At 48.7% G+C, this 15021-nt stretch overlaps 5 protein-coding genes across 5 annotated transcripts; 4 read left to right on the top strand and 1 right to left on the bottom strand.

Moving 5' to 3' along the window:
• Positions 1-337: 337 nt before the first annotated feature.
• TRIVIDRAFT_83273 (uncharacterized protein) lies at positions 338-2322 on the top strand (the record flags this gene model as incomplete). Its single annotated transcript, XM_014097062.1, has 6 exons — positions 338-1020; positions 1178-1333; positions 1388-1459; positions 1516-1732; positions 1788-1837; positions 1893-2322. 6 exons carry the CDS (start codon positions 396-398, stop codon positions 1958-1960), a joined length of 1188 nt encoding a protein of 395 aa, XP_013952537.1.
• A 1007-nt stretch (positions 2323-3329) lies between these two features.
• TRIVIDRAFT_68359 (uncharacterized protein) lies at positions 3330-4758 on the top strand (the record flags this gene model as incomplete). The annotated part of the gene is made up of 7 exons (XM_014097061.1): positions 3330-3332; positions 3432-3596; positions 3655-3742; positions 3795-4009; positions 4075-4337; positions 4404-4428; positions 4507-4758. The coding sequence occupies 7 exons, from the start codon at positions 3330-3332 to the stop codon at positions 4756-4758; spliced, it is 1011 nt and encodes a 336-aa protein (XP_013952536.1).
• Positions 4759-5430: 672 nt separating this feature from the next.
• Positions 5431-6262, top strand: TRIVIDRAFT_17849 (uncharacterized protein; the record flags this gene model as incomplete). Its single annotated transcript, XM_014096980.2, has 2 exons — positions 5431-5863; positions 5931-6262. 2 exons carry the CDS (start codon positions 5431-5433, stop codon positions 6260-6262), a joined length of 765 nt encoding a protein of 254 aa, XP_013952455.1.
• A 2985-nt stretch (positions 6263-9247) lies between these two features.
• On the bottom strand, positions 9248-10124 carry TRIVIDRAFT_81009 (uncharacterized protein; the record flags this gene model as incomplete). The annotated part of the gene is made up of 3 exons (XM_014097060.1): positions 9248-9615; positions 9709-9895; positions 9964-10124. The coding sequence occupies 3 exons, from the start codon at positions 10048-10050 to the stop codon at positions 9248-9250; spliced, it is 642 nt and encodes a 213-aa protein (XP_013952535.1).
• Positions 10125-10356: 232 nt separating this feature from the next.
• TRIVIDRAFT_47595 (uncharacterized protein) lies at positions 10357-11358 on the top strand (the record flags this gene model as incomplete). The annotated part of the gene is made up of 1 exon (XM_014097059.1): positions 10357-11358. The coding sequence occupies one exon, from the start codon at positions 10357-10359 to the stop codon at positions 11356-11358; it is 1002 nt and encodes a 333-aa protein (XP_013952534.1).
• Positions 11359-15021: the final 3663 nt, after the last annotated feature.

Genomic DNA, 15021 nt, shown 5'->3' with positions numbered 1-15021 from the left:
TCCAGTTATGCTCTTTTCGATTGCACAGCACCCATCACATGAACTGTCATCAGGTCTTTGAATCAATTTCATCTTACTATACAACATTTTCCCTTATACGAACCTTTCACGGGTTTTGTCGTTGCTATCCCTTCCAACAACTCTGATTATGTAAGATGCTTAGAGCAAAGTAAATCCCCCGCCACTCTACCTCAACAGAGTCAGGTACGTCAAACTGCATAGAGGACCAGCGATGTCGGCGAAAAGCCAAGAGACGCCTCTAAACGCGCTGAGGCCCCACCTAAAAAATTAGCCCAGGGCGGGATGAATTGCTCGACATCACCACAATCGATTGGAGTCATCCCTCCATATTCCTCCCTCCCACCAACTCAATTGCGCCCACAAGCACCGCAACAATGCTCTCCATCACCTGCAGGGCGATGCGCTCCGGCGCGTTGCGAACGATCCCCCGAGCAGCCTCAATCGCGCCCAGCCGATGCCCGAATCCCAGCTCGAGCCAGACTTCCTCCAGCCAATTCCACAACCTCAACGCCCGAGGCTTCGCAACAACACAGAGCCGTGGCCAGATCGCGACAACCAACCCGAATCCCCCTCTCGGCAAGAAGAACTTCTCCAACGATGTTCCCGCTCGCATTGCCCTGATCGGTGCTCGAGGATATACCGGCCAGGCTCTGATCGAGCTCCTCGACAACCATCCCTACATGGATCTTCGCCATGTATCCTCGCGAGAGCTTGCCGGACAAGAGCTCAAGGGATATACCAAGCGCAATGTCATTTACGAAAATCTCAGCGCCGAGCAGTGTGCGGAGCTTGACGTTGATGCGTATGTCCTCGCATTGCCTAACGGAGTCTGCAAGCCATACGTCGATGCCATCGATCAGGCAGAGAAGGGCAAAGACAAGAAGAGCGTCATTGTTGATCTCTCTGCCGACTACCGATTCGACGACTCATGGACGTACGGCCTTGTCGAGCTCACTAAGCGCTCCAAGATTGCCCAGTCTACCCGCATCTCCAACCCGGGTAAGTGGATGTCCAGAATACTGAGGCTTGGCAAGCAATCAACACACAAATCCGGATAGCACACACATCAAGTGGTGGCATCTCTGCTTTGTAGTGTTGCTCGTCTTTCTCTAGTGTATACAAGTATTCGTTCTGTTTCTAATACATTCATTCCCAGGCTGTTATGCAACCGCGGCTCAACTTGCCATTGCTCCCCTGGTACCTTTCATTGCGTCTAGCCCCACAATCATGGGAATCAGTGGCTATTCAGGCGCCGGCACAAAGAAGAGCCTGAAGAACGATGTCTCTTACTTGACTGGAGGCGTGCTCCCCTGTATGTTCTAGCCCTTCCCTACCTTATGAATTCTGCCGCTGATCCTCATTACAGATTCCCTCACGGATCACGTCCACGAGCGTGAAATCAGCCATCACACTACAAACGTGGCGTTCATTCCTCACGGTTAGGACCAAATAGAAGTAATGCTTTATTTGGGTTTAGCTAATATCAGATAATAGTTTCAAGCTGGTTCCGCGGAATTCACCTTACCATCAACATTCCCCTTAATAAGGAGATGAACGCTCGAGATATCCGAAACATCTACCAGGACAGATACGCTGGCGAGAAGCTCGTTGAAGTCGTGGGAGAAACCCCCTATGTGAAAACCATTGCCGATAAGCACAATGTTGAAATCGGTGGATTTGCTGTTGATAAGACCGGCAAGAGAGTCGTCGTGTAAGTGCCTCCCCCATAGCATCCCTGGAGCTATTCTTGTATTAACAATGTGTAGTTGCGCTACGATCGATAATCTCAACAAGGGAGCCAGTACTCAGTGCCTTCGTAGGTCTTTCTGTTATCTAAGGCTTGTTCTAAATTGCTAACGACTGTTTACTAGAAAACATGAATCTGGCGCTTGGGTTCGCAGAATATGAGGGCATTCCCATTACTAAAGGCTCTAGCTAGATTAGACGAGTGTTTCAACCGGGAGTCAGCCAAGGTTTTCTTGAACACCTTCGAACTTAAATAAACTAGGGATCAAAGGTCTATTATGTCAATATATATTCGCGGCCCATGGCATGCCAACATCTTTGCGTTATCATACTTGCCTCAGTTTCATGCTTCTGCCGACACACCAACATTATGGAGAGGGAGAAGATTATAAGTCCTTAAACTAGGTGCGTGTCATCCTAAGCAGAGGAGTAAAGAAGAGGGGGGGAACACATATATCACACTCTCACCATGAGTCTGCCTGGCCTAACAGTTGGCCGTATCTATTACCTCCAATGGCAGAATCTCCTATCAAAATAAATAACTGGTTTGTGCATAATAATATCAGAAAATATCCTTCCGAAACTATGAAAAAAAAAGATCTACAAATGTCATAGAGAGCCTAGAGGTGGTAAGCGCTGGTGTCTGTTGTATCAGCATAGACGCTGGTCGAGTGAAGGTTCTTGGGTGGACATGGGACGCATTGGTTTCTTGGGTAAACGCCACCGGCCAGCATAATTTCGGCCCTTTCCTATGCCTTCCGAGGGAGCTTTAGGGATCTAAATAGCTCGAGTTACCACTGAACGGTTCAGTTCAGTATTCTGTAACCACCTAAACAAGTAGACACAGATAAACAGTTTTTTTCCTACAGCCATGGGGCACAAAGCAGCCATGTTCGGCAACGCCAACCTTGAGACACTGCTACTCGAGGCTGCTTAGACTGCTAGTTTGTCGAGGTAAAGGACTGAATCAAAAGAATTCCCTAACTTCATTTAATTCGAGGATGTCGTGTGTGGCCCTTGCTGCTCTATCCATCTGACTTACACAATGTGATTGAAACTACCCGTTGAGCTCCGGCTCGTACAGAGATTGAATTTTGAGACTCCGAACCATCTGACCTGCCAGAGGAGCTGAATGTCTGTTGTTGAGTTGTGTGTTAGTCGAACCAGTTCAAAGAGACGCTCCCTGGCTTTAATTCTATGTACTTAAGCTATGCTTTATAACTCTAAATTGAGACGGATCGAATTACCAATTTCGGTATTTCTCAAATCTGGCCCACTTCCCTAAAAGGGTTCTCCCGTAGCGACTAAGACATACACATTTCACCAATGAATGTGCGCAGGCTATGGAGTAACTCCCCTACTTGCTAGTAGAATACGATTCTGGCATGAGGCGATTTACCGCGCGGCATGAGTCAGCACGCGCTGGTGATTTATAAGTGAATAAGAGAGGGTGCATTCAAACACTCATATTCCACCTTGTTTCCCCTCTTGTTAGATGACATAGTAGAGATCTTTTTCCCTGTGGCAATTATATCTATTCATTGTGAATCTCTTGCTCCAAAATGGTAAGTGACATTCCATCACTACCCGCCCTGTGGGATAATATATCTATATCGGCCATACCACAATAAGGAACATTGCTAACATTGCCACATTTGAAACAGTCCAACAGCAATATTACTAGTACCTGGAAGAGCTTTTCCGACAAGTCTGGCAACTTCCAGCGCCCTCCCACCGTCCTCCATGACAAGATCTCCAAAGAGCCTGGAGCCAAATTCCCTGCGGAGAAGGGCAGATATCACCTCTACGTCAGCTATGCTTGTCCCTGGGTATGTCACTTTTTCTCGATTCCCAATACTTTCATACCAAAGCTCACACAAAGTATAGGCACATCGGATTTTGATTGCTCGAAAGCTCAAGGGTCTAGAAGACATCATCCCATTCACTTCTGTACACTGGTATCTAAAAGACGGCGGTATATAGCGACACTTGGTCTCGAGGCACTATAAAAACTAATCACTCTACAGGATGGCGCTTTGCGACTGCCGAGGATACAGACGCCGAGGGAGAGAATGTGACACCTGACCCGCTCCACGAGGACTTTACTCATTTACGACAAGTTTACTATGAATCTAACCCCGACTACCAAGCCCGATTCAGTGTCCCTGTGCTGTATGACAAGATCCAGAAAGTCATTGTGAACAACGAAAGCAGCGAAATCCTTCGCATGTTTGGCACAGAGGTTGGTTTCATATCGCAATCTTCTATCGGTGTGAAATAACACAAGCTAACACAATTCACCACCAGTTTGACGACATCATCGACGAAAAGTATCGCAATGTCGTGCTATATCCCGAAGCGCTCCAGGGCCAGATTGACGAGGTCCATTCTTGGCATTACGATAACATAAACAACGGCGTTTATAAATGCGGCATTGCAACCACACAAGAAGCTTATGAGCGTGCCGTTACGGAACTTTTCGAGGCCTTGGATAAATGCGAGAAGCACTTTGCATCGACTGAAGGCCTTCATTGGTTTGGTAAGGTTCTTACAGAAGTTGATGTTAGGCTGTAAGTTGATAATCCAATATGTCGTGTCTGGGATAACCGAAACACATGCTGACTTGTTAATTACAGCTATGTCACACTTATCCGGTTCGATGTATGTTGTTATTCATTCCTGTTCCCTTTTCAGTTGATTTCTCAGCGATCGATGCAATAGTAGCTAATAATTCTGCAGGTTGTATACGTTCAACACTTCAAGTGCAATATTCGCGACATCCGCTCTGGCTACCCGCACATCCACAAATGGCTGCGAAACCTTTACTGGAACGTCCCAGCGTTCAGAGAAACCACCAACTTCCTGCACATCAAGAACCACTATACCAAGAGTCATACGCCTATTAACCCTCTTTCAATTACCCCTGTTGGTCCACTTCCGCACATCCTGCCTCTGGACGAGGAAGTTGCTGCTGTAAAAGCAAGTGTATAGTCTGATGGTAATTGGACAATTGCTGGCATGCTTGCTAGTACGCATACAGCTAGTGGGGGATTTTCAGCCAGCATCCTTGAATTGAACGATTGGTTGTCCTTCACTCCGCAACACTGCCTAATCTTGTGTAAAGAGATGCACCAGTCAGAAACGAGAACCGCCAGGTCAGCTCGTAGATCAGCTCCCCTCTTCACCGAGCCAATGTAGAAAAAAGGTAGCACCTGTCGCCCTATTTAGCTTATGCAGGCCTATTTCGTATTGCTGCCTGCTTTTCGTACATGTGAAGATCCACCGGTCTGACTGAATCCGTAGAAAATCGCAACGGTTTCTCCACTATTTGGCATTCTGACAGGCACCATACGGGGGGGCCGTCATCTTCAGCTTCACAAACGTAGGACAGATCAGTCCGCTTTGCCTAATGTGTGTCCGAATCATCACAGAGGCAGTCACTAAAGCAGCATACGATATGGACCAGCAGACGTTGCGTTTATAACGCAAGCCAAACTCGTTGCGGTGTCTCCCCCGAGAGGCGGTGCAAGTCCTCAATGCCTGAAAAAATTATAGATAAATAGATGGGCATCGCATGCTCACTTCAATAACTGTTCTACATGCTCTATAAGTCTTATACACTTTGGCAACAGTCTTCTTTTCATCATCGTCATCATCTTCATCATGCCTTCTCTAAGCAATCTCAAAGTCCTTCCCGTTGATCTTGATAAAGATTGGGATGGAGTCTTTGGCAGCTTTTGGAAATCATGGAGCATCCCAAGACAAGCTCCAATGGTAGTCACATTCCCTCACATTGGCGAAGGTGGCCCAAGGGAAGCTGCAGCCTTTGCAGTCAAGAAGGCCCAGTACCTTGCTGCTGCACGGACGAGTCCTGGGCAGATGTGGTTCAAGCTCGTCGATACAGAGAAATCGCCGCCGCTCATTGTGGGAGGCTGTTGCGTGACGCATTGGAAGGATGAGGAGAATCCAAGGAATATGCCTGATACTCCTCATTACGGATTTGAGCCGGGGTCACAGCTTCGGCTGATGTCTGAGCAGCTGTACGGACAGTTGGATGTGTGGCACCGCCGAGCAATGAAGGGACGAGAGCATATCTGTAAGTCACTATCTTATCTTCACATTGATAAATTATACTAACTCTACGGTTTTTTTAAAATTATTAGATGGTCAAGCCATGTGGATTCTCCCCGAGTATCGCAATCTTCACGCCGCTCCCCTCCTTACAAGCAAATATGAATCCATCCTCGACGAGTACGACGTCGAAGGGTATACTGAGTGTGTCGAGCTGAGCAAGGGAACGCTCGAAAGAGCCGGCTCCATTGTTCTAAACGTCATCAATTTCCCTATGAAAGTTGAGAACCCAAGCGATGAAACCAGGGACCTGATGGAAGACTTTCTATCTGAGCCGCTGTATTTGATGTGGAGGCCGAGGAACAGTGACAAAGGCAAGGACATTGCGCCTCCTTCTGTAGGGCTAAGGCAATCTAAACTATAAGATGAATTCGGGAATTTACGAGTATATCGTGTATATGCTTTGCATACGATATGTCATGTAGGGGGGAGCATTTGTTTCGGCCGAGATGATTTTAGGTTTTCAGATGGCATTTGATCGCAATACATTTACTTTCGTCGGAATATCACGATTGCACTTTGCCTTTTGTGTCGGTATATGCGCCTTCGTGTATTTGAGTTGTCTGCCATATAATAAAGTCTGACTATTTTCTTATGATCGACAATTGCCATCCGTCTACCATTTACTTGATATGTCGAATTCCCTAGTACATAGGTATTGGTACAACAGATGTAGATCACACAACACTGCAGATCTGTGTCTGTTTCATGTGCACACCATATTTTAACGTACATTAGTAGCATTGTATTTTTGTAGTATGATCCTGTTCCTTTATTTTCATGAGCGGTGCTAGTCGCATGTGACATCCAAGACCTCAATGTATGAAACAAGCATGGCTCTTCCTTCAGCCTTATTCGCGGAGTTTTCCAACTATCCCTGTCCTTGCTTGTTTCCTATAGGAACGTGTAATTGGCGCGATATACCAACAGGAAGAATAGGATCTGCAGAATTTTTGTGAAACCCTAACGCATTGTTATGCCATATGTCCGCCATGGATTTGCTGCTGCGTACAATATGCTGTTTTAAACGCATGCAGGATCGGTGGCATTTCTAGCTTCCACAATTGAGTTTTTTTATCATTATGTATCGGAGATTGCGCCAGATGCACTTTTCAAATCAATACTACAAAGGTGCTAATTGCTGTGATTACGACGCTCTATATTTTGAGAAGGTTCAGCCTTCCCTCGGATTCTTCCTAAATATGTTCCAGATAGTCTTTGCCGACTTGAACCATACATACTTTGGTTACGTTTTTAAGCTTCACGAATGCGCTGTTGTCTGGTAAACGAGATAAAGGAGATCATGCTGATTTTACTTTAATGGCTGGACTCAGAAAAGAGAAATATATATATAAACAGTTCCCCTACTCTTGTTGTGACCGTAGCATTCTTTCTCATCTACAATATTCAGACACATTCATACTTATTCTGACGCCCCCATTTTCACCATAATACAAGCTCAGACATCCATATTCAGACAACTCGACACTCAGAGAGCTATATTATATAATTAATCATGTCATCTGCTCAACCAGCATCCAACGGCTCAGCTAGCAGCGCCAGCCAAGAGCAACACCTGCCATTTCTCCAACTACCACTCGACTTAACGATAGCCATCGTTTCTAGGCTTCCACGGCTCAATCAGATCGTAGTCTCGCAAACTTGCCACGCGCTGCGAGATAGCCTCTGCAAATACATTCTCCGCGAACAAAACCATCTACCGGAGAGACTCCCCAGGAGACAACGCCAAGAGTTTCTTCATCTCATCGCTCGAGACCACCCTGACAAGTGGGTTTGCAGCGCATGTCTTGAGCTCCATCAGGCCAACGACCAAGACACACCAAGACGTCCCTGGTCTGAAAATTGTCCTTTCGGGGAGTCGGAAGCAATCGACCTAACAAGCCATTGAAACCATGGTTTCCAGTTGAGCCATAGGCACGTTCAGCTTACGATCAAGCATACAAGGCTAGCCGACTCGATCGCGCTGAACACAACACATCTCCAGAAACTTCTCGCCCCGTATGACAGTATCATAGATGGACAGTTTGTCAAAGGATGGTATTTAGCCTACCCGAAGGTTGTTGAAGGAAGATATCTTCTCAGTCTGTACGTGACTTTCAGAAGGTCATGGGCAGAATGCTACCACAACATCTGGACAAGATTATAATATGCCTACATCAAACCTTCCGGGCCTGTGATGTCATCCCACCAGGACAATTGTCTAGAGATACGACGAGTCAGGACGAAAGGCGGTACGCACTCCAAGTCTCCGTCGAGACAGCGTTCAAATCGCCAGGGGAGGAGATTTCCAGCCGTTGCGAGCTTTGCAGCACGGATTTCTCCGTCAATGCATCTCTGCAAGGAGTTGTTGTACGCGTATGGCAAGACTTTGGGCCTGAGGGAACGCCACAGGATCCATATTGGCAGTCACATGTAAGCCTAGTCTTTAGCAAGTCGACCCCTTGCCGGATAGCTGGAAGCATTCAGGAAATGTACGGCGAGTGAGGGGATAAAAAGACATGGCATTGTACTCCGGACTGTCCTATGATGGATACTTGTATGTGCTTTCTGTGGCTGGGCTGTCGTCTATCTTGGTCGAGGTGTTGGGCAGACTAGAAGCTGTTCATGGTGGATTTGCATGGGAAGATGGTTTTGGCTTTCTTGGAGATTTGAGTCGCCGAATCGGCGTTTCGGTGTTTTGGTAATTTTTTGGTCAACTTTTACTGTCTTGGTTACATATTATCACGATCATCGTTTCGGCGTTTGAGGGAGCATTTCAAGCATCCATAGCATTTGGCATCGAGTGGGGACGGGAGCGGGATTAACTATTGCCGGGTCCCCGCCAACTTTTTATCTATGAATCCAGAATTTTTTTTCGCAATTCTCATTTTCTTGCTTTCTTCATCTTCTCAATTTCTTCACCTCTTCTTTTGCAAACTCGTTCAACTTTGTGTGAACACCTGATACTCGAGTTATTAGCACCACTACAGCTAGCAGCAGTATCTTCATCAATGAGATATACTACATGTTTTCCCCTTTGCGCTTGACCGATCTCGTGCCTCGTGCGACCCGTGAATTTTTCTTCTTCTTGGTGGCACATTCGAAGCTTTAGCGATCCTCTTTTCTCCGTGGTCGCCAGAGTCAATATGATGCCTATATAAACCCTTTTCTCTGTCGTGTTACAAAGTCTCAGCGTTTGCAATGAGGAACTTTGCGTCAAAATTCTACGAGATACATTCTCCTTTGCACAATTTCTTTTTTTTTGTTTCTTCTCTTTTTTTGGTTGCCCATGTCGAGACCATGTGGGGCGTAGGGCTATTCTCTATTATCAAACTACCTCGATCGCCATCTATGAAGTCTTCTTCTCGTCCGTAGTACTCGTCTCCTTGCTCTTCTCCGCGCCAGGAGCTTTGATGGGCGTTTCCGGTTGCTTGGAGCCCAAAACGAGCTTGAAGACAAACTTCAGGATGTCGCTCACCAGCGTGACAACGCCCGCACACGCGAGCTGCCACGACGCAATGCTGACGCTTCCCAAGGGGGCACGAGGGAACGAGATGATCCATTCGGCGTAGTAGGGAAACCATCCATGCGGCAGCCAGAACATGGGCTCGGTGGCGTACCAGAAGGGGATAATGTATTGCGGGGCGCGAGTAACGAGGAAACGCAAGGCTGTCAGGGCGCTGTCGAACTTGGAGCGGGCTGAATCGAGTCCCTTTTCTATACACGTAAACGCACGGAACACCGGTCAGTAACTTGGTCGTAGATGCGAAGGCAGCTAGAATGTCTCGGGGATGTAAAAGATGTACGCACTCGTTGCCTCGAGCTGCTCGAGGAGCTTGTCGTGCTTGCGCCTCAGCTTTGCCCACTTTGCAAACTCGTCCTGGCTGCTGGTGGCATTCATTTCCCGCCGCACAGCAAGGTATTCGGCTTGGACTTTTCGCTGCTCGGCCGCGGCTTTGGAGGTCGGCACGGGGAGAAAGTTGATGAGGGTCCAGAGCTGCACAAAAGCTGTTAGAACGAGATAATTTGCACGAGGCAGATCCAGGGGCTGTGGCTGGGTCGTACCAGATCGTTGATCTTTGCGGCTCCGACTGCGTTGATGAAGCTCACGGTGACCTCGACGAGGAACACGATGATCATGAGGGAAGCCATTTTGGCGGCGTCGAAGTAGCTTGCACAAAGAATAGAAGGTGATGCTGATTCTCAGCCTGCCGCTTTCTCTCAATCCGCGGCAAAGGCGAAACTTGGCTTGTGGTTCGCGGTGAAAGATGGACAGGTGACTATCAGCTTGACTTTGCCAGCTGGACAGACGACGTATGTCATAACCCCGAAAGATTGCATGTGGGCTGTCTGCAGTTGTTGGCCAGCGCTGGCCGACTCCACCATGCACTTACCCTGCACTAACCTTGAAAGCGATCCAAAAACACGCGTGAAATCAACAACAAGCTGGGCTTTCAAATGTCGAGAGCTTTGGATGACGATGTCAAGAGGGCAATCAAGCAGGGCGACTATGAGCAGGTGTTTGGCAGAATCGCGGATGCGCTGTCGCAGCAACTGCCGGAATTGCTAGAGATTGAGATGCTGGGACGAAGCCACATGGCCGATGGGCAGACGATACTCCTACAAGATGGACCGGCAATAGCGGTGCCGAAGCTACGATTGGTGCAAGCATTTCTTTTTGCACGCAGGCTACTTCAAAAACACGTGGAAGAAGGAGTGCGGGATGGGATCAATGGGGAAGGACCTGTGTTGAGAGCGACGGCTGTGATTCTCTTGATGGACCCTGAGCATCTAACCGCTGCCAACACGCGGAAGAGGCTGCTTCAAGACACGATCAAGGCGGGCAAAGATGTTGAATCAAGACTCTACGACGAGCAATACCTGATAGACAGCCTTCTTACAAGTCGCCTTCATCGGCATACGAAATCGCCCACGCTGTGGAGTCACCGCCAATGGCTCATGCAACACTTCCAAGATCACGGCCTCGAGATTGATGCTACGAACACCATGAAGAGGGTCATCTCGGTAGCCGCTGAGCGACATCCTCGCAACTACTACGCCTGGCTTCACGCGCGGTATCTGACCAAGGCCGTGTCCGAGACGGCGTCGCGAGAAGACGTCGCGGGCATGCTGGAAGCGGCGAAGAAATGGGCCTTGGCTCACCACGATGACATCTCCGGGTGGGCATTCCTCATGTTCTTCTTGGACCGGCACCCGGAATACGCTGGGTCAGTTGTTAGCGAGGCGACGAGGCTGGCGGCTTCATTTCACTGGCGGAATGAGTCTGTATGGTACTTTTTTAGAAACATTGCAGCGAGGCCTTGGTGTGACAGGGATTGTCGAGAAGGGGTTGAGTCTACGAGGCTGGCGTTGCTGAGCGGCGTTGAGGAGAAGACGGATGGAGCGAGATTCTTGGAACAGGCGTCGAGTTGGATCCAGACATATTCCGTACCTGTATAAGCGATGGCAAAGAGAGTTGGGAAGAGCATCGGTTATTTTGTCCTGCTCAGTAAGAACTTTAAAAACCTCTTTCCATCATAGATACCATCTGCACGAAAGAATCGAGCCACAGCGTTCAGGGGGGCATGAGCATGGGCGCATGGCTGTGAGCAAGGCCAGAATCTCCGCATATGGCCATTAGTTTAATAAGGTGCACCGTGCTGAATGCCGGGGTCACTGAGGCAACGTTGATCCTTGATTTCTGCAGCCGACGTCAAGGCTCTCTTCGCCTACCAGCACTTGCACTGTAGCTGCGGCGATTTTGGATTCAGGTAGGTATGCCGGAAGATTAAGAACAACATCGGCCGCATTCCAAAGCCGGGGGGGAGGAGGGAGGGCATTAGCCGGAGCTTGATGTCCGTAAACTGCCGAAGATGGTGGTGAGGAGTATATTAACTTGGCAGACTATGAGACTGTGTGCCGGGTTTATTTACGTAAGTTGAGATGTGATGGATGGGTTTTGACAGATGGAAGGATTAGAGTTGCATGAATCTAGAATTTGATGGCGAGCGGCGTTGAGGAACCCTTTTCGGTGCCAAGGTGACCGGGGGGGAAGAGTTGAAGAAGAGAAGCGAGAATGAGGGTGGGGGAGCAAACAAGCGAAACTGCAGATGCATGGAGCTGAGGCTCTAAAAAAAGGATTAAGTTATGATGCTGCTATTTTGGAAAAAGCCACGGAGATGAGGAACACATAGACGAGATCGATATGTAAACGAGATTATCTTGAGCGTGAAAAAAAGGACGAATGGCCAGAACATTGAGAACATTGGACCAGTCAGTCAATGTACAAGCATCGCGGAAAACTGAAGCATCATAACTCCGTAGCGCGCGGACGCGGGTGTAAGTCGAATGCCCAGGTGGTCATCGGCCCTTTGGAGATGAATCTCGGGCTAGCTCCATGATCTGCGGTGCCTTTGCCCGTACAGAGCAGCTCCCGAATAGGCGTCATTGATAATATGTTACAGACTTGGGAGGCAAGGTGGTATTATCTCGAGCGAGTACGGCTTGTAGAGGTATTGATACAAGTGATCCTACGCATGGAAGACTCGGGATTTATCGTAAAGGAAGCTGGGAATAAGAAGTTGAAGACATACAGCAGGTCGACGTGTATCGCCATGATTGGTAATTCCTCGGCAAAGCACGCTGCAGTGCGATCGGCATCTCAAAGCCACCTGGCCTGGATCGGGAGACTTTTCTGTCGTTTCGACTCCCTGCTTTTGCTGTAGCAGATACTTGCCAGCTGCCACATCGACATCGACGTTTGATACTTGTACAACAGACGTGATGGATGTCCAGTCAAAGTGCGACATGCAGCTGGATATTAGTACACATTTACCATTTACTCACACATGTACTCACATTTAGGCCCTTGGCGCCGTTAGATGGACACACATGAAACCGCGCACATACATACATTAGCACGTGCAGCAGCCAGCGATTCGATTTTCCAATGGATGGGCAGAGCGTCGATCTTTGCATCGGGAACGTGCAGGGCGCGGCGGTTTTGGTCTTGGGGCTTGAGGCTAGGGGCTAGGCCAGGCGTGGCGGGTGCTGGAACCGATTGGGATTGGCGGTTGCGAGCGCTGAGGCTTTTCGTTTATTAGCGGCCCGCTCGGCTAGGAATCTCCCTGCTGCTGCGATTTTCCAGAGTTGAGGGCGAAAAGCCGAGCGGCAGCGGCGGTTCCAGGGCGGGTTCCGCTGTGTTGTGCGTGAAACGAAACGAAGAGACGAGAGACAGACATCAGATGATTCACGCTGCAGTAAATGTCTGAATATGTTTTCCATGGACATTGGACATTGGACTCTGGACGTTGAAAGAGGTGTTGCCGCAAGCCAATCGGCGGCCCCGATGACGCCCAGAGACAAAAGACAGGCTGTCATGTGTTGCGGCAGAGGAACCAACATGATTGAGAGAAAAGGATCCATGGATGGAAGAAACTGAAAACCCTCCACGTCACTGCAGAGCCAAAGCTACCAGTGGACATGTAAGCTTCCTCCTCTGGGCTCGTCTGCGTCTCTAGTCTGCTGCAAGTGTTGACGCCAGTTGGGGGGCTGCTGTGCTGTGCAAGGGTTTGAGGTGAGTTGGACCCTCTCTGCTAGCGATATCCTTGCCATTGTCTCGGGCGGTGGTTTTCTCTCGCGGTCTTGTTTGTTTTAGCGACGTAGACTTGGCTCTAAGCGGTTGGTTGGTATGCGGATGAACAGGATGGTTTGCAGCAGACCGAGAGCCAATCTGGGACACGCTGCTAGTATAACGGATACTTACCTCCTTACTATAATACAGCACTATAATACTCGACTTACTCGTTGATATGGACGAAACGGATGTCATTGATGGAGAACGCAGGGCCGCCGCTTCGAGGTTAGCAGCCTCGACCGATGCAACCTGATTCAGTTGCAGCCGGGTCTGTGCTGCACTCAATCAATCAATCAACCAACTTAATGTACGATATATCACTCAGTCCCAGTCCAGTCCAGGTGCCCCCCAGCCCCCCAGACATGCGTCCTCTCCACTGGATGCAACGTGAGGTAATCGCAAGCAGGCAAACTCACCCGCATATGCATGGCGCATCATCCATCAGCGCCACCGAGGACGAGGAGGCGAGATAGAGAAGCCAAACCTGCACATCCGATAGTCGAGCAAATGGCAATGGCGATGACGGCCGATTCGAGACAGGGCTTGCAGCAAAGAACAGCAGGTGATGCATCCAGATTGTGCGCAGCCAACCATCAGGGTCCAAGAAGCCCAGATGGAAGAAAAAAAGACGGATCAGTGTGTATACCAGTGTGTATCAGTGGTACCACGGCCGCATGTAGCGGTACAAGCCCGCGCGCTCTCTTCCCCGCGCTAGAGACAGCGATACGGGCCTGCCCGCGCCAACTCTGTCTGCTAGCAGCGCTCGTTCGTTTTAGTACTTGTACTGGGCCAAGGCCCCGAGGTTTCATTAATTTCGACATCTCGCTTCCCTCCCTAGCTCTGGGCCTCCTTTCGAACTCTCTCCACATAATCGACGTCGATATCCAGGGCAAGCTGTTGCTTAGCGTTGCACTGCTTCGATAAGGGCCTCTTCAATTTCCAGCGTCTTTTCTTCGCCTCCCCTCTTCGCGACATCGCCATTCCACCTCTTCCTCTTCTTCCTCCTCTACCCTCTTCCCCCCCTCCCCCTTCTACCATATAGACTTGCCGTTTCCTTTTGGTCTTTTCCCATCTTATTTTATCTTATTTATTTTTATTTTTTATATCTTATTTTTCCATTGCTTTCCGTCGCGTTTAGCGGGCTGCAGTTCATCGTCTATCCTTAATATTAGCGCATCGTTGTTGTTTTTGCTTGTTTTGGCATTTGCATAAGCTGTCGGCTTCCTATTCCGATTTTCCTCGTCCTGCTTGCGATACCGAACCGACAATCCGATTCGAATCTTTCTGCAGCATCTTCTCTCTCCTGTCTGAATCTGATTTTCCTCCTCTCTGTCGAAATTTTACTCTGCATCTGCTCCAATCGCCACCCTCGCACTTGTCATCGCCCATTTCCCTCCTCCAGTTTTTCTTTGCTCCTCTCCAGTAATCTGGCAATGTTATATGCGTAATTTCTAATCACCTAATAACTTGACTCCCGGGCATTTCTC

This window comes from Trichoderma virens (genome assembly GCF_000170995.1).
Source record: "Trichoderma virens Gv29-8 chromosome Unknown TRIVIscaffold_86, whole genome shotgun sequence".
Lineage (NCBI taxonomy): Eukaryota > Fungi > Ascomycota > Sordariomycetes > Hypocreales > Hypocreaceae > Trichoderma > Trichoderma virens.
Note: the sequence above shows the minus strand (reverse complement) of the source record. Positions and strands in the feature narration are given on the sequence as shown.